General features: G+C 40.6%; 1 protein-coding gene across 5 annotated transcripts in view; it reads left to right on the top strand.

Moving 5' to 3' along the window:
- The window catches only part of CERS6 (ceramide synthase 6), a 127157-nt gene that overhangs the window by 55626 nt on the left and 44482 nt on the right, over positions 1-27049 (top strand). For all 5 annotated transcript variants that reach the window (XM_040562368.1, XM_040562369.1, XM_040562371.1 and 2 more), the window contains one exon: positions 7823-7880. In XM_040562368.1, coding sequence (XP_040418302.1) covers positions 7823-7880 — 58 coding nt within the window. The remainder of the gene's footprint in view (positions 1-7822; positions 7881-27049) is intronic.

The following is a 27049-nucleotide window of genomic DNA, read 5'->3' as shown; positions in this document are numbered from 1 at the left end:
GAGAGCAGCCATGCAGAGCTCGCTCCGCTAGACAGCAGGTCATTGGGAAGATGAACCTGATGTGTTGGGCTCTGCAAAATGTGTGTGGGGGAGAGTTGTTTTAGTTCATCGCTGTAACAATTGACTTTTATCAGCTAAAGTTCAATCTCACTTTTTGGAGTGAATTTTTAAGGACACAATTCAGCAGGGTGTTAAAGGGAACCTCGTCAGAAGTATGCCTGGAGTCTGCAAAGTGCTTAGTTAGATGTGCACTGAAATAGTTTTCGCTGAATTGAGCATGATTGGATATACCAGATTAATTGGCAGATGCTCTTCAACTTTTCCATCTCCTTAGCATTCTGTATCATGCTGAAGCATCTTTAAAATTTTATTAGTGGCTCAAAGTTAAAAGGGTTGAGAGGTTTTGAAACTGTCTGTACTTTGGATCAGGAATGCACTTACGTGTTGAACAAGAGCAGTCAGATCTGTTGCTGTACTCTCCAGGTGCTTTAGAGCATCTGTTTTAAGACTATATTTGAAAAGAAAAAAAAATCTTACTATGCTTTACCGTGACTCTTTGTTGCAGTCTGTCACATCCATTTTTGAAACATAACAACAGCCCTGATAAGCACAGCCCAACCCGAAAGGATTACCCTACAGGCTCGTATGTAGACTTGATCTCGCTCATGTTGGGCTCAAGCAGACCAGACACAAGCTTGGTTCAATCAGGAGGTCTTGTAGGCATGTTAGTGCAGGACTGAAGTAAACCTTATTTTGAGCAGACAGATCAAGTCTTCCAGAACATTGGCTCCTTGTATGCTTTCATCTGGGTTTGCTGGATTTAAATTAACCTAAGAAGCCTTTCAAGCAATACAAATTGAGTGTATTTGGATCATTCAGAATTCGTGTCTCTGCACAACTGACTGGAGGGGTGTTTCACATCTGAGGGACAGAGCAAATTCTCACAAAACAGAGCAGCTTCAGCTGTCCTCTTCTTTCAGTTAAATGTGAATTGATGCAGCAGTCACCCGGAATGGGGTGCTTCACCTAGTGGCCTCCATTGTGTTGTGTAAATGGGCCAGAGAATATTGCTGGGGAGGAAGGGGAACAAGAGGTATCTTAATACAAACCTTGTGTTGCTTTTCCTAGTCAGTTGGTCTCTGCTGTTGCTGCTGTAGAACAGTTTGTTACTTTCCATATTGTAGAGAAATAGCTATGACCCTAACAACAACCATCCCCAGTGGCCTGGAGAGCTAAAGCTTGAGCTGTGGATGCCTCAGGACCCTGAGAGAGTTATCAGAAAGGGTCCTAAAGAGGGTTTATGCTACTGACCAGAGATTTTCCCCTCCCTGCAGTCTGTGATTAATTGGCACTGTGGTTAGGCTAAGGGCTTTTTCCAACCTTGAGTGTTGGCATTATTACTTAGGATAAATTAAAGACCTCTCTTAATCAGCTACCATTTTGTGAATTCAGTTGGGAATGAGACTTGATAATCTCACACTAAAGAAAGATGTCATTTTCTTCTGTAGTATGCTGTGCACAGAGAATATTTTGCCTAAGTTCCCAAAATACTACGGTGTTTTGGACACTCAGATGTATTGCCATGTGGACATGATTCCTACTCCTAACTGTTTCCCTCCACTGTATCATCTCTTCATCAGTAGACTGCATTGAGACCAAAATGGAGGGATAAAGAGAGATATACTGTAGACGGCAAATTATAGATTTAGATAGAGTACTTCATGGAAAAGAATTGAATTTGGAGTTGAACCTTGTCCATTCAACCTTGGACAAATCTTCTTTGCATGAGATATATTTATCTTTTATTTCCTGGACTTCTCTGTATGAGTTTTGAGAGATTTGTACAGCTTCATGACATAGTTCCAGTCCCTTTCTTCTTGTCCTTCCTCCCAAGTCATAGAGGTGTGTTTTTTTTGCTACATAAAATGGCTTCACAAGGAGAGATGGTCCTACATATGATACCTTTGGGGCTAACAACCCATCAGGGGCATGCAAGATGTGACAAGAGAAAACTGAACCTAAGTTTTCCAAAGTCTGGCAGATGTTCTTACTATTGGGCTACTGAGCAAAAGGAGAGGTTGGGGGGAGTGAGGACTGCTCATATGCCAATAAAATATCAGCATAGTTTCAGATTATTGGCTCTCTGCACCAAGGTAGGAAAGTAGGCAGAGGAACGTGTGATAATTCAATTCCTGGTGTGTTTCAGAAGCAGAGTGATCTGTGTGTGATCTTGTACAAAGAATTAGTGATATATCTACAGTTAAATTCCCGATAGTGCACAGCCGACAGCTCCAGATACATTCTTATCTTTTCTGACTCTATAGCTGAAGCTGATGGAAATAACATCCCTCATTTCTGTCCATTTGTTGTATGTATATGTCTTTAGACTATTATGCTTCATTACTGTCACTCACTGTGTAAATGGCCTTAAATGTTGATTTAATTTAATGTAGATTTTATAGATCTTAATATATGTTAATTTGTAGATAACAAGGATCTAGTTTTTTGGTTTAAAAAGACAGTTATAAGTGAAATATATACAGTTGCTAAGACCATTGGTGTTAGCACAATAAGTAGTAGTTAATGTGCAACATTTACTAAAGTGTTGAACATAGTTACTTAGCTAGTTAGACCAGATATATTCACTTAGTGTATAATAAGAAACGTTTTAATAACGTAAAATTAATTTTCTCCCAGACCTTCTTGTACTCTCCTGTGGTTTAACCCAACAGGCAGCTAAGCACCACACAGCTGTTTGTTCACTCCCCCCACAGTGGGATGGGATAGGGCATCGGGAGAAAACTTGTGGGCTGAGATAGTTTAATAGGAAAGAAAAGGGAGAGGGTGAAAAAAATTACACAAAACAAGTGGTGCACAATGCGATTACTCACCTCTAGCCAACCAACGCCCATCCCAGAGCAACAGCAGCCCCACCAGCCAACTCCCCCCAGTTTTACTGTTCAGCACAATGCTACAGGGTGTGGGACATCCCTTTAGCCAGTCTGGGCCACCTGTCCTGGATGTCTCCCCTCCCAGCTCCTGGGGCACCCCCAGCCCTCTCGCTGGCAGGGCACCATGAGAAGCTGAGTCCTTGGCTCTGTGTGAGCACTGCTCTGCGACAACTAAAACGTCAGCATGTTATTGACAGTATTTTCATCCTAAACCCAAAACATGGCACCATACCAACCACTAGGAAGAAAATTAACTCAGGCCCAGCTGAAACAAGGACATAGTTATCCATTTGACCTTGGCCAGTGGATGTTTTACTGCTAATTGCTGCAGCATACCAACTTCAGGTAGTGGTAAAACAATGCGTTAAACTATTTGGACTCCCGTGTGAGTGTTGAGCCAAGCAGAATTTCCCTCTGAAGCCTACAGAAAAGGCAGCTGGTTACCTGACACAGAGCAATGGAAAGTCCTTCACTTCACTGCAACTGCAAGATGCCGGGTACCAATCCTGATGGCAGTTTGACCAACCCAGAAGATTATTGAATAGCTTTTGTGAATGTTGTTCCTCAGGAATGAGCATTTTACCTTTACATTGTTTTATTTATTTGTTTAGAAGATTGACCAGCTTTGTCTGTCACCCAGTTCTGAGCTTTTCTTTGTCTTCTGATGCTCAACCCAAATAGACTTGTTTGGGAGGGTTGGGAAAAAGATTAAAGAATACTAACAGCATCTGTTATTGTATGCTTGTATCTGTGTATCACCTGTGGAGCACTTGAATACTTGGAGCAAGCTGATAGCCTTTGGCAGGTACAACTAGTGTCTGGTGGCTTTTGGCTCTGAGGTTTTTCCAAAAGCTCCAGGAATCCTCCTGTGGGGTAGTCCGTGGTTTTGGCACAGATCTGTGGGTATGGCAGTAGTTTGGGGTGAGGGTGGAATCTTAGGCTGGAAAATCAATATTTCTGAATTTGCACGTTTCAGGAAAGGGCTGCTTCCTTGCGCTGAGGTGCCAGCTGCAGTGAATGCTGCAGTGGGAGTCTTTCAGAGAAACACACGGGCTGGAAAATCCCTGAGCTCCACCATGTAAATCTTAACCAGCACCATATTTCAAATGCTTTAGAATGCCTTTGAATTTCTCAACAGCAATTTACAAATGTCCTCAAATATGTTACAAATTTTGCTTGGAGAAGTGTGAAATAAAGGGGATATTGAGGAGATTTTTAATGTAACAACAACAACAACAACAAAACTTTGAGGGATCTATAACAACTGCTCATAATTATGAGTAAAATAAGGACACTGAGAGTACTCAACAGTGAGATGAGGATAGACAGTTTTTCCCTTCTAATATGTATATTTTTTTCAATGACAGTCTTGAAGCTTTCACTAGAGGAGGTAGATGACTTCGAAGTCATCTATAAGAAGGGTCGCCCATCTATAAGAAGGGCCGGAGGGCAGACCCGGGGAACTATAGGCCTGTCAGTTTGACCTCAGTGCCAGGAAAGCTCATGGAGCAGATTATATTGAGGGTCATCACGCGGCACTTGCAGGGCAAGCAGGCGATCAGGCCCAGTCAGCATGGGTTTATGAAAGGCAGGTCCTGCTTGACGAACCTGATCTCCTTCTATGACAAAGTGACGCGCTTGGTGGACGAGGGAAAGGCTGTGGATGTGGTTTACCTTGACCTCAGTAAGGCTTTTGACACCGTTCCCCACAACATTCTCCTCAAGAAACTGGCTGCTCGTGGCTTGGACTGGCGTACGCTTCGCTGGGTTAGAAACTGGCTGGATAGCCGGGCCCAGAGAGTTGTGGTGAATGGAGTCAAATCTGGTTGGAGGCTGGTCACTAGTGGTGTCCCCCAGGGCTCGGTACTGGGGCCGGTCCTCTTCAATATCTTTATCGATGATCTGGATGAGGGCGTCCAGTGCACCCTCAGTAAGTTTGCAGATGACACCAAGCTAAGTGCGTGTGTCGATCTGCTCGAGGGCAGGAAGGCTCTGCAGGAGGATCTGGATAGGCTGGAGCGATGGGCTGAGGTCAACTGTATGAAGTTCAACAAGGCCAAGTGCCGGGTCCTGCACCTGGGGCGCAACAACCCCAAGCAGAGCTACAGGCTGGGAGATGAGTGGTTGGAAAGCTGCCTGGCCGAGAAGGACCTGGGAGTATTGGTTGATAGTCGGCTGAATATGAGCCAGCAGTGTGCTCAGGTGGCCAAGAAGGCCAACAGCATCCTGGCCTGTATAAGAAGCAGTGTGGCCAGCAGGTCTAGGGAAGTGATTGTGCCCCTGTACTTGGCTCTGGTGAGGCCGCACCTCGAGTACTGTGTTCAGTTTTGGGCCCTTCGCTACAGGAAGGACATGGACGTGCTCGAGCGAGTCCAGAGAAGGGCGACCAAGCTGGTGAGGGGTCTGGAGAACAAGTCTTACGAGGAGCGGCTGAGGGAGCTGGGCTTGTTCAGCCTGGAGAAGAGGAGGCTCAGGGGCGACCTTATCGCTCTCTACAGTTACCTTAAAGGAGGCTGTAGAGAGGTGGGGGTTGGTCTGTTCTCCCACGTGCTTGGTGACAGGACGAGGGGGAATGGGCTAAAGTTGCGACAGGGGAGTTTTAGGTTGGATGTTAGGAAGTACTTCTTTACCGAAAGGGTTATTAAGCATTGGAACGGGCTGCCCAGGGAGCTGGTGGAGTCACCATCCCTGGAGGTCTTTAAAAGACGTTTAGATGTAGAGCTTAGCGATATGGTTTAGTGGAGTACTTAGGGTTAGGTCGGAGGTTGGACTCGATGATCTTGAGGTCTCTTCCAACCTAGAAATCTGTGTCTGTGTCTGTGTCTGAAGTTAAACAGCAGGTTTCCTAGCCATAGGAGTAGCCTAATAAGAAAATTACTATCCAAATAAAACCTTGATTCATATTGCTGTTCTTGCTGTTTCTTCCACATGCGTGGCCTGAAGGTTCCTACCAGCACAACTACTCTCCTACCCCCCACCCCCCAAGTGCCCTTTTTTTGCAGTATCTTAACAAAAGTGCCAGCATGAAAGCTGCGAGCTGTGTTGCTGGTGTTACTGAAGGGATTGGTGTTTATATAATACCAAATGAATAAATAATCTCTGCAGTGCTCTGGAGGTTACAGGGTAAGAGACAGTTTCTGTTCAGCTGAGGTATTGCAGTTTAAATCTCATTGATGTTCTTACACTGTCCTGTACTCAGCTTGTCATAAGGTTATTTATGTCTGACACAGCTACACAGCTTTCCTTCTAAACACTTGTAGAAGTAGCTCTGAAGAGTAAGGTTTGGATTAACCTTCTTTCACATAGGAGCGTTTTCAGTTTTGACACCCTTCCAATAGGTTTTTGAGCACACTTCAGTGGCAATTAACTGTAAGCTAATAGTTTTGCCAGTGAACAGAAAGTTGTGCCGTAAAATGCGTAATTGAAGATGATTCATGCAGCAGTATTGCCTCACTAATGAAGCTAAATCTCATCCTGTTATAAATGTTATGAATAGTAAGTCACTGGTGTTTATCTCAAGCATGTTTGTGTAGTCACTTCAGCCCTTGGAAAAAACAGGGGTTCGTGTAAGAATTTTCACTGCATAAAGTTTTGATTTTATTTCATTATGCTTCTATTGACCCTTTTTTCTTAAGCCAGTAATGGGTCCAGAAGATAGGAAGATACTTGCTATGCCTTCTTTTATTGCAAAAGGAAGGAAGACCTAGAGACGATCATTTTGTAGGGTTGGATTTGACCTCCTGCTGGCTTCTCTCTCATTTTCTGCGCCACCTTGCTTTTGGCTTCTAGTTTGCCTCTGAAAAGAACACCTAGAAGCCCAGAAATTATTTCACGTGTGCTTGGGAAAATATGGAATATAAAACTCCCCAGGAAATGTGCAGCTAGGAAACTCTTTAGAAGCAGACATAAGTTACGGATATATACTTGCACCCAGCATGTCTGTCTGATGCAAATACACTTCCTAGAACTAAGTGAAGTGCTGAAATCTCCTCTGCAAAACTCTGGCTATGGCTAGCTGTGGGTGATGCTTTTCATTACTGAAGACCATATTTGGTGTGCAGCACTCTTAATGTTACCCATTGAAAGCTTAATAAAATTTCTTGTTATTGTTGTCCTAAAAATGAAGTCAGGTCCTGTAGAAGCATTGCAGTAAGTCTTTCTTTTTTTCTGATTGCTCAGTAACTCCCAAGTATCAGAAATGACAGCAGTCCTAGGTGTTACATTTTTAAAGTGAAAATCTAAGTTCTTTCTACACAAATGGCTTAATTTTAACACCGCCTTGCCATGTAAGACGGCATCAAAATGAAGCCCCAGGTAAACAAGCATAACCATAAGAACCTCTGAAACATGAAGACAGAGTAAACAGGGAGCTGGGAAGCATGGGGCAGATGTGTAATTTAAACAAGTACTGAATTACCGCTTATTTCAATACATTGAAATCACATACAGAAGTGCTTCCCTGAATTGGAGTGCAATTTTCAAAAGAAAGTGTTATCAGGGTAGAATTAGTGAAACATGGTTTCTTAAGAATCTCTTTCATATTTGAAGTCTCTACTTAGTAAAGGGATTGAAGTTTTTCCCACTTAGAAGTGGTGATGACTATCCTTAATTCTTTTGGTTTTTCCTAAGCTTGGTGGACTTTCCAGTATCTAATAACAAGTGAATTTCTTTGCAACAGACGTGGGAAGTGGGGGAAAAGGCAGATGAACACAATGCTTGATAACAAAAGTCTTAGAAAACCAGACCAAAATTTTGCTTCAAATTCTGTTAACGTGACATGGGTGTGTTGTGTTGGCAGTACTGTAAGAAATGTGTTGAACTATGAAGTGTAAACCTGGTATCCTAGAGTTAATCTGTTGTACTTTTTGCAGGTGGAGATTTACATTTTACCTTTATATATTTACCTATGGAGTACGGTTCCTGAAAAAGGTAGGCATTTGCATTATTATGCTTTCATAACATATAATGGATTTGTTTCAAGTCTTGTATATGTATAATGTAGAGCACAGGCATAAAACTTACATTCACCAAGAACAAAGTTAAAATTTAATTTGCATTCATAAAATGAGTTGCCATTGGCACTTGTAAGGAATATAAGTGCTCATCAATATTTAATGGAACAAAAAAAAAACACATGGGTATAGCAACATGACTAGTTTACTTTATTACTTTTCATTATAGGCATTAAACTGGCAGAAAAGTTTACCAAAGTATTCAGCTCAATTTCTGCACCATCCCTATTTAAATGCCTCTGGTAGAAGGTGCTTTTTAATAACAAACAATCTATTAGTGATTTTAAAAATGCAGTGGTTTTGCTCATTCTTTGTCTGGTACGCTATGGAAAGAAGTTTCCATGGAGTTTCCTATCAATGCTGTGTTTCTGGTGATTTAAAATAGAGAAGGGTATGGACAGCCTCTCAATGCCCTGGCATAAGTCTGTTAACTTCGTCCTGGGCAGTTATATGGGTTTGTGGTTCAAACTATTTTTTCAGTGTTGCTAGTTCTCAGAGCTTTTGTGCAAGTCAGGCAATATTTTTGTAATTCTGAGAGATGTAATTTAGGGGAATGTGTGTTCTCAATGTATTAATGTAATTTCATCTGTTCATTTTGGACAAAAAATTGACACAAGGGAATGTGTCCTAAATGTTCCTGATGTTTTTTGTAAGCAAAAGTACGGAGAGTGCAGGGGGTAGAGAACCATCATTTTTACAGTTGTAATTCCTGAGGCTGTTCCAGGTGAGTCAACTCAGTGCCAGCAGGACTGATGATGCCCTGTGCAGGGAGGGGACATCAGCTGTTGTCAGCCCCTTACCAGTGGTCACCCTCAGATGCAGAGTGTGCACCTGTCCTCCAAACGGAGCAGAGCCACACATAACGCACAGCCTCTCCCTCTCTCCTTGAACGCTCCTGTTCTGTGTATACTTCATCCATTAACATGCTCTATGCTCCATGATCTAATATTCTGTTGTGTGCCTTTGATTTTTCCTGTGAGTGTGGCATGAAATAGGAAAACAGTTTTAATGATAAACCGTTAAGTGAATGTTGCCACCGTGCTGAACGCTCCATGCTCTGTGGTTGGTTTCTGACTTGTTAGGATGCTTTTGCTCAATGCAGAAGACTTCACTACTCAAAGTCAAGTTATTCTACCTGTGTTTGACAAGAAGAGTGGCCATGTTGCAGTGGAATAAGAAAAATCTAGTTTTCTTTTCCCTGTGCCTGTATTACATATGATATTTCTAGCTTGTTGGCAAATACATAGTAATATATGGGGTAATGTTTTTCAGCTCAAGCTCACACTAGAATTTTGGGCAACAGTGTGGTTTGTTTTAAATCAAAGAGATTTAAGTTTCATACTCTTCAGAATAATATAACTAGCAAGTAGGGAATCCTTTAGGTAAAGCAGCCTTAGTCTTGTTTTGCTTTTCAACCTCATAGAGCTTTATCTTATTTTAAATATGTTGCAAATGTGTTGAAATGTGAGAAATGGTAGATTGTGTAAGAATAGTTTTAATTTAAAACTAAAGGATGTTTCAGTGATTGATTTATTTTTTTTTTTGGTGGCCATAGACTGGATCTCTCGCGAAAGTATTGGAGTGCTTAACTTCTTTTGGGAGAATGATCTTGTGCCCCTTACGGTTTCAGAATTACTGATTTTCTTCTGGCAACCTCTTTTGGTTTTGTTCTTTCCCTGTACCTTTGGAGGTGAGAATGGATAAAATTACTATTTTGATATTTCTCAGCTTCGAATTAGACAAACGAAGAAAATACTTTTTGAACCTGCTAGCTAAACTGAAGCTTTACGGTAACAATTCAGAAACTTCCTTACACAGTACAAAGAAAGTGTCTGTCCTTGGAAAAACTCTGAATACCAGCATTTCTAAAGACTGAAAAGAATACAGAAAATGCATGCTTCATTACAACCATTGTGAGCTGGGTCTAAAGGCTGAGATGACAATTGTCGTACACATCCACAGTGTGGATGTCATCCTCCCTGTTCAGAATATCACTCAGTTTGAAGAGGGATTGCCAGCATAGCATGGCTGTTTGAATGAAATATACCAGTATTTAAACAAACTAGTCTTAACAAAGATTGGTTTTGTGATTTTGCTATAATTTTAACTTTCAACATGTTTTAATTTTTACAGTGAACTTGTTCACTATGTAACTGTGTATATATTTAATTATTTGTTTTTACACAGTATTGTAAATGAATCACATCATTTTATGCTATAGTCATTATTCCAGTGTTCTACTTCATATGCTCAAGTCTTCCACATGGGAATGCAGGTAAATTAACAAAATTATGATTGTATTTATATTTGTAATTGCATCATCTCCCCAGTAACATTGTGTAACTAAAAGAAAATACAGTATTTTTACTGTTCATCAAACACCGAAGACTTTACTGAGCCCACTTAGGAGGGAAATCTGAGTTTGAAAGGAATAAAATCCTGACCCTGGAATCTGGAGGAGAGCTTCTTTCAAAGCTTTCCCTGCAGTACTAGGTTGGATAATCCTTTGTGTTTTTTTGTTGTTTTTTCTTTGTGTGTGTGTGTATCTTGTTTTTGTTAAGGGAACAATTTCGATGGAACAGTTATTTGCTTCTTTAGGAAGCTAGAGGGAAAGCATAATTCCATCAGAGCAACGCACTCACTGAGAGAGTAGGAGGAAGAGTAATTATTGCTAACACTTCTGTTTTGAGGAACAGAATATGCCACCAGTATAGCAACACATTTGAAATACTAATTTTGACTTTTAGAACCTAAACTAATGCTTAAGTGATGGACACTTTGGACAGTTGGATAAGAGATTTTATATAGTGAATACACATGTCAAACACTTGGATGTATATAAGAAAGTATTTTTAGAAGGGAAACCGCATTTTGGTGATTTGGTGATTTTTTAAATAACAGAATCATTCAAGATGGGTTCATTTGTCCATTTCTGGATAGTTAAGATCCCAGATTTGAGAAGATTTTTGCCATCTTGAGTGGGAAGTGTTTTTTATTGGCTGGGCTTGTGACTTACTTTCATGAGGTACTCCCTTGTTCATGTTCAATAGTGTACCTGCCTTCTGTATTTTTTGCTTTGGTTATTCCTTTCTAACCAAGCCAATTTGCCACACTGGTTTTCAAGGTCTTGCTCTCAGTAATACTGTGTTACAATTTATTTATTTTTTACATGTGAAGAATATATCACTTGGGAGTACAGAATCCTGTTGAAAGATGATGTTCAGCGAGTTGGTGCAACTCACCGTCAAACTCTACAATGACTTGATTTACACAGTGGCTGGGAGGTTGTCACGGAATTGCAGAGATGCTGTGACTCCATTGCTCTCCTGGTCTCTAGATACACTAGCAGCAACTTATCTGTGTCTCTTAGGTGTGGGGCAAGGGTAGCTACCACTAAAATATGGTAATCATTGACTTGTGGATTTTTGGGGCGGTTGTATTTGCACCATTAAGCCCTGCAGTAGACTGCACTGTGCAGGATGTGCCTTTCTGCCATGGGAAGTAACACCACTTTCTTTCTGAAGACTGTTACACAGGGTTTTCCAGGCAAGTGCTTTCTCCTAACCCGAGCTTTAGCAGCGTGGTTGCATTGCTACAGGTTCTCTTCCTGTAGCTCTTTCATCTGTTGGTTTATAAATTCTCAATAATAAAGCCACTGGTCTCCGCTGGTGAAGCAAAAACCATGTGATAGCCTATGCAAAGACATCTGGTGACATAAGGGGATCTAAGCTCTCTTAGAGGTTTTGAAATGTGAACCAGCTCATCTGTACAAAAGGCTATCCCTAAAACACAAATCCCAGTGCATTGTCTCTTTTACAGTTTCTCTGTTGGCTCTTGAATTGCCAGGCAACAAAATACTCTGACCTCTGTACTATCATCCTTCCCTTCTGACCTAACCTAGTCTTCTTGCAACCTGCCGCTCCTTTGCTTTGCTGCACATGCTGTTGCTGACCTGTTGGTTCTCTTCTGTTTACAATTGGCTCTCCCTTGGTTGGAGGTAGAAATTCACCTTTACTTACAAGACTGGCACGGAGCCTGTCAATTACTTAAGCACCACTCTGAGCTAGTTTTGAGGTCCTTTGCTTTGTGCTGGCCTCTTGCCTAGAGATGAATTTCACCTTTTGGATTCTTTCTGAAAACACATTTCTCATTATGCCCACAGCACATGAATCATTGCTACTTTGTCTTCTACTGTCACCTTCCCTGTTTGCTGCATAAAGCAATATTACTGCCTCCGTGCAGTGTCAGCAAAAGGGTGGATTTCAGTTTCATTGTGTCCCATCAAGCCACCCAAGGAAGATCTCACCAGGATACTGTGTCAAACCACCATTCGTGCAAAAAGTGCCACTAGGTCTTTGGTGGCTTTGTAGAGCTGACAAGCTTATATAGCTTTTTTGCGGGAAGATGTGCCCAAGTTTAATAAGACGTAGTCATATAGAAGACTTCTCGACAACTCTGATGATATGAGACATCAGTTCTTTGGTCACGTTGGTCAATTGCTGAGTACGTTCTTGGAATTCTAAAACTTTGTAATCATTGAAAATTGTCTCTGTTGAACTGTTCTCTTGGGTCTGGTCATTTTCCAGTGGCAGAAACATTCTTGATGTACAGTGTTCAGTCATAAAAAACATCAAAAATCTTACCTTTGTTAAACAGTATTTTCAAAAATCTCAATTCACAGGGAAAAATATCTGATGCAAAGCTTTGTTTTCTAATTTTGCACTGCTACATCAGAACCAATCGGTCTATAGGATTTAAATAAGTCTTCGTCTTCGTGGTCTGTGCACAACAGAGACCTAGCTCAAAAGTGTGTACATTGTCAACTTTGCCTTTGTTGTGATAATGCATCACTCATAAAGTGACATTATAAAAATGAACCTTTTTCTTATAAGGTGTACTGTTGATGGCATATCCCATGTCCAGCTTCTCTGATTGTTTTCCTTTTCTTGGGTGTAAAGAAATGGTAAAAATGCAGCTTCTACCATTCATATCTGCCTTCTTCAGTCAAAAGGTGTTTTTGACTGCAGGGTGCAGGTATATTATTGGTGTTCTCTTATAAATATTTGCAATGCAAATGAAATAAATGCCCCTCTCAGTGAAGTAAGAGAATTAAGTTCTTCTGTCCTCTGTAAGAGAGGAGAGATGGCAAAGCAGTTGCTTTATTACTCACAAATGGACCACACATAGATGAATAGCTCACAGCCTTCCAGATAGTCAGCCAAAGCATTGAATCACCTACAAATTGTCTTAATATGTACGTATAAGAGAGCAACAGACTTCAGTAAATTTTTTTATGTAGAGGTGTTATTATTTAATTATCATATTAGACATTCCTCTTTTCCCCAGCTCCTGTGTGCCTTCAGCCTTTACTTTTCTTTGCGTCAAAATAAGTAGACGAATATTACAGAGCCACAAGATTTAATTTTATTAGTGGTTTTGCAGTCATTGTCTGTCACTGGTGAAGTAATTAATGACATTTTAGTGTCAAAGCATCTCAAAGACAAAATTGTTTCCTTGGTTTTGGATTCTTTTTTAAATGTTCCTTATAAATTTTTGCCTCCGCTTCAAGTCCTCTCAGACTTAACACTTTCAGTTGTAGCTCATTATATTACCAAGTGGCATAGTAAGGCTCCCAAAAGAGTCTGCCATTGTTAGATTACGATACAGATTTATTCTTGTTCTTCCAAATTTCAATTTGATGCAAACAAACTGTTAACTTTCTGTGTAACAAGCATGAGGCAGTCGTGAAGAGATCAAGAGGGTTATCTCCCCATCTGCTGCCTCACAGTGCCAGGCCGCAGCAAGGCTGGGTCCCGCCATCTTGCTGAGCTGGCTCTGGCCTCCTCAGCAGCATGACGGCTGCTGCGCTGAGGGGCCCAACAGGTCCCAAGTCGGATTTGAAGCGGCCTCTGTAACTTCTAGTGCTTTATGAGAAGAGGGGATCAATGTCACTGTAAGTCAGAGTTCAAGCCAATTCATTTCCTCCACAAATATTACCATTTTCAAGGGCAGATTTGGTGATGAATGTTCTTTTATGTGAAGAAGCAGACTGAGACACTGACCTCCAAAGAGAAGGTGAAGCTTTCTTTCATTACTCAGTGCTCACTCCATTACTGCTTTCCACAGTAAATTTAAATGATTTTGGGCTTAAGACTGAGTGGGCCACAAAATCCCTTAATGCAAAGGTCTGATGTTGATAAGAAATTATCTAATACAAACCTGGTATTTTTCCATGGGTGGTACCAGGGCCCTAGTAGTTCTGGAAAGATTTTCATCTTCATAGATAATGCGTGACAAGATGGTGCTGGTTATTGGCTTAGAATACCTCTGTCCAGGGTAAGCTGTGTGTAATGACATTGACTCTTGCACAGAGGTGTTTTGTCTCAAATGCCATCATTAGTGTGAAGTATGATTATGAAATAATGATATGCCTCCAGGTCCTACCAGGAGCTGGCATAATACTCTCCATGCTCAGAGGCACGTATTCCCTTGGTAATAACTGTACTGCAGTGTTCTTTTTATCTTCATAAATCACTAAGATTCAAAGCAGAAAAGAAGATAACTAACCAGCTATATTTCTACTCTGATCATGTATGTGCAAACTTTTCACCTTTTTAACTGTAGCTGAGATTTTTCAGCATGGTGCTACAGGTTTTTTTGTTTGTTTGCATGTCTACAAAATATTCCCTTGTAGTGCACCACACCAGCATAGGTGCCAGCAAGACACTAAGTTCCTGTAACGTTAAACTGACTGCTTTGCTTATTGCTAATATAGGAACAAGATAACATTTTTGTTTCCTTCAACTATATTTACAATGAAATCAATAGTGGCTTGGTTAATTAAGAGTTGGTAGTCAATATTAATAGTTAATTAATAGTTAATAGTTACAATTTGGATTAGTTTTGGTGATAAACAGAGTGAGGAATTCAGGATTGGCTTGTTACTTGCTTGTTGAGTCTTGGTGCTAAGCAGTATCTGTGTAATTCTGTAGAATAAAAAACCTTTACAAATATCTGGAAGCAAAGCTTCCAGGTGACATTTGGTGACTCTTCACATTCAGTTCCATTAATTTCCCATGAGAATTACAAAGTCATTAAAGAGCATGAATTACCCTCAGTAAGAGTCTTGGTAGGTCTATACTGAGACTTGGGAATATGAAGTCATGTGGTTATCCTACTTGGAAAAGGACCATCTGACTGGATAAAAAAAAAAAAAAAAAAAACACTTTTGACTTGCTCTTTTTCAAAATTAGTCTTGAAGTAAAGCACATGGTATCAGGATACTATGGCTGTTTAGAAAATGCCAGGTGCAACAAGCTTCCATATTTCTGCAGATGATTGAGGGGCAGTTCTGCATCTCCCTTCCTAAGAAGCCAACCCCATACAGCAGAACTCTCTTGTTGAAACAGCTGATCATGAAATTGCAAGTGATAGCAGTGCAGATCTATTTCAAAACAGGAAGGCCATACTGAACTGTAAATTTGACTCCAAATAGAAGTAATGTGAATGTATGGAAGGCAACTGGAAAGATTGCAGTGTGACATGAAGTGGAAAAAGCAATTTCACTTCTGCTTTTCTGAAAAGTTCTTTTTTCTTGAAACTATAGGATGTTTGACTTTATCCTTAAGTGTGTGCACAAACCACTGGGCTAAGTAAGTGCTGTGTGACAGCAAGATGTGGCCTGTTACTGTCTGAACGTTTCTGCATGCACTTAGAGATGACTTGGCTTCCTGATGCTTTTTTTTTTTTTTTTTGTGAGTGAGGATGCTCCATTTCACTGCTGAGGTGAATCAGCATGTTCTTTGCCTTTTTTGGAACAGAATAGCAACAGCAGCGCACACTGATGTTACAGTCCTGGGAGATAAGACAAACATTTGAAAATGTCATTTTGAGTTGCTTCTGACCGAGAATCTTAGAGCCTAAAGTCAGACCATCTGCATTTAAAATACAAAAAAAAAAAAGTTGATTCGTGGTGTGGTGACTGGTATTTGACATGTTTTCTGTAATACACTTCATCTGTATCTCTTGACTATTGAGACTGTTAACCTCCAAAGAAGTAAATAGTTGTTGATTCCCACAGAGGTAAAGTACTCTGTAGGATTTATATCTGGAGAAAGAGGTGTCTCTGTGATGAAGAATGAGTTCATATTCCTGTGGGAAGTCAAGACTGGGACACAGGAACAATGGGATGTTTAGCTGGAGTGGTCTTTCATTTGCCGTTCAGGTTTTGGAAGTTTTCTTCTATTTATCTTACTATCAGTTTTGCAGCTATCTGATATTTTGGTATTAAACAATTTGGTAGTTTCACTGTACGCTGTTTCTTGCATCAGTTTTATCACTGATAGTATATTTTCAGTTTTCCTCAGAACATCATGAGGTCTGTTCTGGATGTGTTCATATGTTCAGATGTCATCAAATACATTTACATTTATTTTAGCTGTTAAATAAAGCAATTTTGGAAACACTAGCATACACTTCCACCTTAAAGGAAATGTGTCTCTACTGGTCACTAAGCTAATGAGTTGGTAATAGCTTATTTCAGTCAGTTTAAGGACCTAAGAAATTGCAACTGCTGTCAATCTGCTTGCTCTGGTTACCAAAGACAAGATGTTCTCAAGGACCTCCAAGAGGCAGTGTGCTCTGAAAGTAAAAATACCCTGAGTTTGGGAAGAATTAGCAATAAAACTGCTGGATTACTGAAAAGCTTGAATGAAAGCTTTGGAAATTAGGCTGATAAAATGGGATAAGACTGTTTTGTGAAATGAGGGGTTAACTCTGTAGAGTCAAAACTAATTATTAAATGTAGACTGACTGACTGTTTTCCAGAGGGCTAGATGTACGTAGAGCCTTCGGCTATAAGTATTCAGTCTACAAAAAAGTAACTCCCTTTTTTTCTCTGAATTAATTTCACTTTAATCTCTGATCTGAAATCTCAATTTACTCAGAAAGATTCTTTTATTCATTGGATAAGCAACACTTCTCAGCTGCAACTGCTGGCCAAGATTAACATGCGCCTGTGAAGTTAATGTAGGGTGGACATACATAAATAGTGTAAACTATTTGGAGCAAGAATTAATGGAAGACTTGTGTGGGTTCTGGTTTTTTTTTTTTGGTTTGGTTTGTTTTTTTCCCCCCTAACAGAGGCTAATTAATATGAGTAATTTAGTGACTGGTAACACTGAAGAGAGTTACTAATTCTGCCTTAAACATTTGCATAAAAAATGAAATTGCTATTATCAGTTTAAGTGCTGCTGATAACAATTTTGACTGATACAAACTGAAATGTAGCGAGGAGCTAAGCAGCATGTGAACATGAGCAATACAAAAAGCCATGTGTTGGATTCTCTATTTGGTTATTTTTCTAGGTATTTTTAAGAAAGTAATATTGCTTCTCTAGAATATATAGGCATTTGTCCCTAGCCTTATCATGTCCAGGAAAAGGGAGTACCTGAAACAGTGGCAGAAGTGTGCAGCCAGCTTGAAGATCAGGCACTTTTTTGTTTAGTGGCAAGAATTCTTTGGTAGGAAACAATCATGAGTATGCCCAGCATACATTGTAAGTGGTTCCCTGCACTGACTCAATAAAGCAACTTGGTTCTGTCACAAATTACTTTGCCTAATGAACAAGGGGAGTTCTAATTTCACAGCTGTACCTGAGGCTTTTTTTTTTTTTATACTGTTCCTGTTTTTCCTTAATTGTTCCCATGAGAGCTGAGCTGTATTTCTGAGGAGCAATGGAGGGTACGATTTGGTCAGTTAATCGTTTCTCTCTTTTCCTGATCTGGTTAGTGTAGCTTTGGAAAGAACGACCTGATCTTGGAAAGCATGAAGTGGGTGAGACCTCTGTTAGTTTCTACCGGCTATGCAACATTTGTTTTCTGGTCTGTTTATCTGAAGATTTCTCTTGTGGATTATCTGAAGAGGAGTAATTGGGAGAAGGTATGGCTTTATCCTTGCAATTCTCTTGGAAAGGCTGGTTTGTCTTAGCAGCCCATTTCCCCATGGTCAGTTCTTATGTGTTGTGCGGCCAAAGGTTTGTTGGTACGTTTTGAGAAATGGATTTGGGAGTCCTGGAAGACTGCAGGTTTGACATGTTCCTGTGGACTACAGGAAGGCTGCATTGTTTCATTCTTTTCTTGCTGCCATCTTTTTACCCTGATCATTTTACATAGTATCAATACATATTCCTGAAGAAACAGATAGCAGTGACCTTGCTTTTACAATCTCGGTCAATCATGTTCCAGCAGAAGTGCTCCAGGGAGTGTCATCCTTCTGAAGGTTATCTGTTCCCTTCAGTTCTCTAGACCAGGGAGAGAATACATCTGAGGAATTTTATCTTTGTACACTGCAATTTCCAAAGCGCTAGAGGGACTGGGGGGTACTTCTGACTCGGCCCTATTGATGCTGTGCCCTGTAGCCTGAAGGTTCAGCAGGACGGACGTCAGCTGCCGCTGTGATCGACAGGCTCTGAATGTGCTGAGGAAGCAAGCCAGGATGCAGCTGCTGTGAAGCCAGCTGGTCTTCCTCAGTTGTCCAGTGACTTTTTGCTGTAGTCGCGCCATGGGAGAGGCACATGGTGACTTTCTCAAAAGCCTCACGCTGGTTGCAATGCTTTATTGAACCGTGATTTTTAGGAATGCTTTTGAAGTCTTTCTGTCAGTTTCATGAGACAGCAGCTGTGCTGCAGCAAAGGTGACTGCATCTGCAAAGAGTTGTTCAGTCAAGCGGCGCACAACTGTGAATAGTTTTCTTTTCCTAATGTCACTGATTCTGTATACACATTGCTGAAAAGGATTCATTTTAGCTTCATGACAAGTTCCAAGTTGACATTTTTAACTGCTTTACTTGGGAAGCAGCACCATATGTATGGTTACTGTGCACACCAAGTCATGGTACTGTGTGGTCTGCAGCAGAACAAAGCTGCTAATACAGGAGAAGATCACTCACTGTGCTTTTAAACAAGCTTATGTTACTCTTTTAGTTGGCATTGGTTCGAGAACTGAAGAAATCGGAACTGAAGAAATATGGGAAATAGTTTTGGAAATTATCCTGTTTGAAATGAAGCCTGCAGTCAGTGGGCTGTAAATGTTCGTACATTATTGCAAATTAGGTCGCAAGTATAAATACAATTATACATTCTTAAAGGTATGAAAGTATAACCAACCACTATATGGTGCTGATGCCGTGCTTCCCAAAAGCCTTGTGTTTTACAAGTCTGATGGCTCAGAAATGTCTTGTTGGGTAAGAGCCCTTGGGCTGCACGATCACTCTGACAGCACCGCTGCACTGCCACTCCCTTCTGGATGCACTGATCCCTTGCCGCTGGTGCATGAGCAACACATGATTTCTGAAAACAGTAGATATGGAGGTGTCAAGTGCATTTATTTGGACTTTGGGATTTTAATTTGGCCTGGGACTATGAAACTACCTTTTCAGCATTACAAAATAAAGGCTGTGCTGCAGTTTAAATTGAGTTTTAGTTAGAATATTAATGATATTTTTCTGGAGGGAATAACAAAAGAGTTTAAATACAGAAATAACGATGAATAACAAATAGAAAGTTTCGTTTAGGTTATGCTTACCTCTGAAACACCTAAGGAATTTGATGGCAGCAGAATATGTTTCTGGCCAAAATTCCTTACACTTGCATGGAGCAACACTGCAGATGAATTTGGTATCACATCCAGGGATTCGATACCAATCCTACTGACTTAATTGAAAACGTACAATGCTTTACACAATTTTTGCTATTTCTAGCAGTAGAACAGACTTGATTCCATAGAAAAAGTTTCTCAGCTATTGGAAAGCTATTTACAGAACATGTTGTGTGTGACTTAGCTGATTTGGAGTGGAAAAAAACAAGCTGGATGAGAATGGGCAGCACTTCACTTATCGCTTATTTCCATTTCATGTTCCTGCATGTACTTCTCCATGAAGCTGTTGCTTCTGGCTATTCTGCTGAGCAGAAAGACACAAGAAGCACAGTATCTCAGAAACGTGCGCTGCTGTGAGCACACAACATATCTGACAGTTTGATTCTTATGAGACTAACTAAGCTGGGCCAAACTCTTCTACTTTTAGCTCTGAGGTACCAAAGCATGAGTTTTTGAAATATCTGCCACCTTGGTTTATTTCAGACCTGGCTGTAGAGAACAGCAGTGTGACAGCAGCTGGCAGCAGGAGGTTTGCTCCAGAGCCCTTGCTGCTGCCCCCTCTCTCCTCCACTCCTGAATTAAGTGAAGCAGGCATTCAGCTGGGCATGTACTCTAGTCTGTGTGTGTTGTGGTTTCTTTCCCATGTTAGGGCTGGAAAGTTGTTATATTATCCGTTACTGAAGCCTTGTAACTGCTTTTGTTCACTGAGCTTATCTGTCCCATACTGGATAAATACTCTCATTTAAATGAAGAATGTCAGGGGCCACTCTGCAGTGCTTTTAACACAATGCTGATATTTGATATTTTACTGTTCTATTAACAGAAGGATAATGTGATACGTATGCCACTCAGGGAGGAAATGAAGCCTGCCTTTGTCAGATTGTACTTGCTCTAAAATTGATTTGGGCTGTTTTTCTTTATTATTATTTTTTTTAAATCGGGAAAACAAATTGCTCAGTGTTTGTAAGTAATGAAAATTGTTAAGCTAAAATAATATTGGATGTTAAAATCCAATCTAGTTTGATTTCTTTCCTCAAAGTGGGGCTCAGCATTGGGTGCTAAATAACATAATTTCTAATTTGCTGTGAAAACAGGGAAGAGCACTTATGTCAGAGTCTCCTGAAGGATGCCATTGTGAAACATGGAAATGCTATATTGCATTTTTAAGTAAGTATCGTGAGTAGAAAAGGTTTCCAGCAAGACCAACGTTAGATCCATCTAATGGAAAAGGAATTTGTTTCAGATGTCTCTTTCAAAAGGGCATAAAAATGGTTGAGGGCATTTAGGAGAGATTAATAGAGTGCTTTGGCTATCTGAAATATAAATCATGAATCGTACTGTGAGAAAGATCAAAGTCAGCAGAGAAATTTAATTTTAAATTACTCCACTACTTCAATATACATTAACAGGGAAGAATGAATGCAGTTTAGACACTGAGGTTTTGTAAGAGAAGGCCAGTTAGTATAGGAAATAATCTATTGTGTAAGCTGTTTGAAGTTAACATAATAACTGGATCAAGCAAAAGCTAAGCCAGATGGCAGAATTTATTTGTGGCTGAAAGAAAATAAATGGTTTTTTGAAAGAAATGGGCAAAAGGAGAATATCACTGATATTCCTAATGAATACCATAATGACAATGAGGACAAATTTGACATAAGCAAGGGATTGAAAAACAACACAGTAATTTAAAAAATATATCTAGAATTGAATTTCTCTTTGCTTGGTATCCAGCTGGGGGTATTTAATAACCACGGACACCAGAGTAAATGCTCTGTAATCAGCAGTTTGAAGAGTTAAGGCGGTAGGGAGCCATGCCCCACATTGTCAGTGCTTGCGCCTTATGCCGCTGCTCCGGTCAGCGCAGGGCGCATGTCCTGCTGCAGCCTGCTAGCCAGCCTTGACTTCAGCACAGCACTTACCAGCTTTCTGAAAGACATGGATTTTTCAATGTCGTATATATAAAAATAGCAGATCTAGAGGAAGTAATTCTAGAAGCGTTTTATTTGAGCAACTTTAGGATAAAAATAGCTTTAATTCATTTGGAAACTATGGTAGCTCACTTACCTCTAGCAAAGTATTTAGAACAGTGCTCTGCTACTGCAGGAGCCTTTCCTATTTTGCTGTTCAGATGAACGAAGCAGTCCTATTTTCCACAGCTAATTACACTTGAGCAAAGAGTGCACGTTTGGATATTAGAGCAGGTTATTAATAATCCAACTGGTGCTTTGAATTGCCATTATTGAGTTGATCTCACTATTGAGGCAGTGACTTGGAGCACGATAGCTTTATCTTCATTTAGGCTAGTATGACCTTTAGATCACTATGTATTTTTACAGTATAAGGCTTCGAGTCATAAAGCTGCTTCACTTTACCCTTTGAGTGCTAGGGAAAAGAAGTTTACTATTTAAACAGATACGTTCTTAGTAGTTCAGTGAGCATTTCTTTTTTCTTGTATTGTATTACCTTCCGCAGCTTCCCAGTTAATTTTTTCTTAAAGCTATCTCATTTTTCCTGCCTATTGATGGTCTCAGTTACTGGCTATGAGAAATGGCAGACTTTACTTGGGGAAATACTCCTTTAAGTTCAAATCTAATTCTGAGTTTTGCTTCTGTTTTCTTAACTGCTGTTTTCACACGTGTAACTTAAATAAGGAGTTTCAGCAGCGATTATAGATTTTTTTTCCCTTGAGATTTGTAGGTTCAGGAAAGTGAGGGAGCAGACCCTTTCTTCTTGCCCAGTTACTCTAGGTGTTGCTGTGCCCAGAACTTACAGTTCATGATATTAATCCAAAATTAATTACAAATTGAGCAGTTATAAAACACCAGCGCAGTTCCTTTGTTTCCATCTCTACCAGCCACTCTTCTTGCTAGCTGTTTCAGTAGAGGGCTGCATAAGAAAAACAGAAGTTATGTCTGAATGGATCCAGTGGGAAGATGACAAATGGAAACAACAAAAGATTGTATCTACGCACTTCCTCAGCAGGAGGAGAAAGGGAAATAAAAGAAGAAAAGTCAACATAAAAGTTTATGTGGGCTTAAGCAAAATAATTTCCCAAATCTTTTAAGGTTTCCATTTTATTCTGCTCTGGGGTAGTAAATGTGCTCAGAACCACTGGCTCAGAACTGGGCAGGAAGCAATGCCTTTTAAACTGTATTCTTACATTAAAATTAATTAATGTTTTCCCACAGTCTTTTATTCTGCTAGAGGAAAATACAGTATTTGCGGTTTTCCTCACTGGCCTTTTCCCAGGCGGTACCCAGTACTTGTGGCATTATTAAATACACTACTGAGGACACCAGCACCCCAAGGGTGAATTGCCCTGCTCCAGTATACGTGCACTGACCTCAGAAAAATGCAGCAGTTGCAGAAGGGGGAGGGAAAGAGGCTGCCTTAGTCCATCCTTGTCTTTGTTGCTTAGCTTATGCTTTGTTTTAGCTGCGCCCAGTGATGGAATTGCTTAGAAACTGGTCCCTCAGTGGGGCTGGAGAGGCGCACAACAGGCGCTTTCAGGCTGCCTGCTGCAGCAACCTGTCTGGATGGAGCTCTGCTGCCACAGCCACTCCTGGGACTTGATCTGCTTCTGCGTCTGGGAGCAGGTCAGTTACTCTGTCAGGGTTTTAGTAGCAGCAGTGAGAGGTGTTCACTGCCAAAAGGTTTCCTGACCAGGCACCAGTAATGGCACCAAATGTTTCAAACACACTCTTGTATCTCTGGGGTTAAGTCTTGGCCCTGTGACCTGGAAAAGTCCTGTATTTCCTAATCAAAATTCTGCAATTGCAATAACTTCCTACCTTTCAGATGTCAGGGATGATTTTGAGACCTTGCTGCAATGTGCTAATGCTAACCTCCAGAAACACATGGCTGTTGCAGGAGTGGAAAGTGGAGGGGATTTTGTTCTGTTTTCCTGTATACAACCTTTTTCTGGCAGGCAGTGCAAGTTCATAAATATCCTTAAACATCTACCTTAAACATCTGGTTTTGTGCTTGAAATTGTACCTTAGTGCTCACTCAGGAAAGAGTTGTTTTGTTGTTACTTGAGATGGACTCTGCTTCCCTTTGTGGGCCACGGGCAGTAACAGCTTGCTTCACTGACACAGCATGTCAGTAAATCAAGTCCTTACAGCACACAGCGAGTCCTGGGAAGGAAAGAAGCTCACTGGGGGTTTCCAAAAGTCAGCGTCAGTAGGACAATGTAGGATGACAATGTAGGATGTAGTGAATGCTTCCCTTCAGCAAGTGGCATGGAAATCAGCGGCTGGTCAAAATCAGCCGGATGTACTCTTCTGGCAGATCAGCCACAGATAGTAGGTATAATTACAGAAAGTAGATGTGTAATGATGAGTTTAATTATTAACCACTTTCCTGTATGCCTTTGGGTAACTGTACTATCAGAGCAGAGCGTGCTGAAAACCCTGGAGCTCTGTTGAAGCTGTATCCTGTAGGAAAGCGAGGAGCATTCTGAGATCCTGCAGTTCAGCAGCGATCTTGGAGCACTGCACAGCTACCAGGGGTGAACTGACCTATTTATCCGTTTTAATAATTCTCTCTTGGGATTTTTATTGGTCTCTTATATGTATAACTCTATGCAGTTCACCCTCTTACAGAGCTACTGTTTGCCAAGTGTAAACCTCAACACTTGCTCTTTTTGAACTGATTCCAGACCCATGGTTGCATGTTGTCTGTCTTAATAAAATAAATTCAAAAATGCCCTCTTAGATGCAAATTCTAGGTTAATTGGTGTGGTCTGGCTCTGTGATCAAAAAACACAAGGCAGCTGTAAAGCTAATGGGTTTACAGCTGCTTTGCTTTCCCAAAGTGTTATCAGGCATCTGGAGTGCTCTGCTGAATGGGTCTGCTACTTTTTATGCAGTAAGTACAAAATATGTTGAGTCGTGTCACTGGGAAACCTGTTACGAACGGGATCTTTAGCCCAGCTTCTACATTTCCATAGACCTTCAGCTGCTCTAAACTATCTGAGTATCACTGGCAGCCCAGCCTCTTTGTGACAAAGCAAGCAGAAGAGGAAGTGTCAGAATAAGAAGGTACCCAAACGAGCGCAAATTGTTTGATGACCAGACTTGGTAGCAGGACTGCTGATCAGAGCAAGGGGAGGAGATGCTGCAGCTACCAGCTTCTCTGGCTGCAGAATTCCTCGGTTCTGTTCAATGCACGCAAAACTTCACCCAAGGGTCTCTGTGTGTCAACTGCTAGATATGGTGCAGACTCCTTTCCTCCCGACACCTCCATCCTTTGGCAGATATTAGGGCCCTTCCACATTCTCTACAATTAAAGTTGAAATTGTGTGTTTATCAGCACAAGACATAAATGCCACAACAGACCTACATACATCATATCTGCAAAGGGAAAAGTGGATGTATGTGGTGCATTGAGCTTACTCTGCCTTTCCAGAAATGATTTTATGTAAATAAATCCAAAATTGAATTCATATTTTTTTCTAAAAATACTTCTGTGCACACATTTGCATTTGAAATGTCAAGTGCATCTGTCAGTGACTGTTGTTAATCTTGGCCTTGGAATGTGTCCTTCTGTATATTTTATAGTTTTCGATTAGTAGAAGTATCGTATTTTTAATTATATTTGGAAGTCAGCACTGCAGATTGCTGAGGGGAGAGGCTGGGCTCTACATTGCAAGTGTTTTTTCCCAGCACCTTGTTTCTGCAGACACAAAGCACTGAACTCTAGAGCAATAACAGTTCTGCAGAAACTTATGACAGTTTGCTCAGTCATAATATATGAAAAGAGCACCTCAGGATTTTCATCGGCAATGTGTCATACTGTCTTCGCTTATGTTGTGAACTGTGCCAAGAAATATGATGAATGATTGCTTGGGTCTGTGAAGAATTTACGAAAATGCTATTCCTGGTGTGAGCAGCAAACTAAACCACAAGTCACTGGGAAGAAGAGCGTGCAGAAGTTGATACAAAATGTTAGCCATGGATTTTTCCATTTCGCATTGTCACTACTTAGTGATTTGGGGGCGGTTAAATCCTGTCTTTGCAGAGAGCCTTGTCTGATGACTCCACAGTTTATCTTGCCATAAACAAAACCAGCCAGTGCTGTTGGCATTGTTTGCTGCTAACATCGTGCATAAAATGCCTGTCCCGGCAGCCACTGGATGCTGAAAGCTGTCTGATGTGATTTTTAAATGGGTGAGACTTCAGTATGAGAAATACTTTAGTAGCAAACAACCATAACAAGGAATGATATTAGTACGGTTCAGATTCTGTCTTATGTAGGGTGTCTTTTGGAGGAGGAGAAGTAAAAAATATTTCTAAATGATCACAGAAAGTTTCTGAGACATCTTAAGTGTGAAGTCCTAAGAGGCTAGGTAAATTTAGGGAAGGCCATAGAAACTGAAAAGCTGACACACAACGTTCTGGTTATTCCTTTGTAAATCTTCTAAAAATCAAGGAAAATGAGGAAGAGTTTAATTTTCTTTCTGCTGGAGAAAAAAATTGCTGCAAAATGCTGATACTTGTGGAAGAAATGTCACTTCATTTGTGTCACATTGTGAAAATAATAATAATAATATGGAAAGAAACATGTTCAGAAAATGGAGCCCTTTACCAACATCCAGATAATCATGAATGTGCTGCTGGTGTTCAAACGATCGTAATAAAAACAGTGATGTGCCCAAAAGTTCAAAATAAAAGTTACTTTTCTGGTTGAAACTGAAAAGGATGCTGCTGAGAACTGCTGGAGGTTTTCAGTTGCATCATTCCCCTGAAAAATCAGTTGTGATGCATCAATAACTTTTCCACAGCAATGTGCATGTCACATTTCCTCTAGAGTATCAAATGGCTTTTTGGTTAGGGCAGCCTTTCCAGAAATCTGACACAGACTGAGGGCTCAAACTCTTATACTCCCTGGTCATTATCCTGTCTGCTGAAGTGGCACGGGGCCGAGGTCTCAGTCTTAGCTTTGTTGCTGTAGGCCATCAACTGCGGCTGAGTGCAGCAATGAACAAAAAGTGGAGCGGCTTTGACCAGAGAAATTCTTCTGAGACGAGTATCTCTTGGCTATCCAGTACTTTGACTGCTAAGCTTGCCAGCAGAAGTCACAGGAGCTGTGTAAACTGTATGCCTAAGATGACTGATTTTAATAAGGCAGCTAACAGCCCCTGCGTGGACAGAAACAGAGACCAGTTCTCCTGGTCTCCTGTTTTTTTTTGTGTGGCTAGCAGAGTATCCAAGCTATGCCGCTATATGTGAGTGTTTTACCCCAGGGGGTCTAGTTAAACATAGATTTTAATTTCATTTTGCTTCTCTAAAGATGAAGTAACAACAGAGTATTTTCTCAGCATTTCTTGGCTATTTTTTAGTTGAAGAAGTGCTTGGAGTACATTCAGAGAGCTAATAAAGATAGGCTTAATGACTAAAGGACGGGTTACAACTCAATGCATTTTGCTTAT

This window comes from Cygnus olor, chromosome 6 (assembly GCF_009769625.2).
Source record: "Cygnus olor isolate bCygOlo1 chromosome 6, bCygOlo1.pri.v2, whole genome shotgun sequence".
Classification (NCBI taxonomy): Eukaryota; Metazoa; Chordata; class Aves; order Anseriformes; family Anatidae; genus Cygnus; species Cygnus olor.
This window is presented reverse-complemented; position numbering and strand designations above follow the sequence as displayed.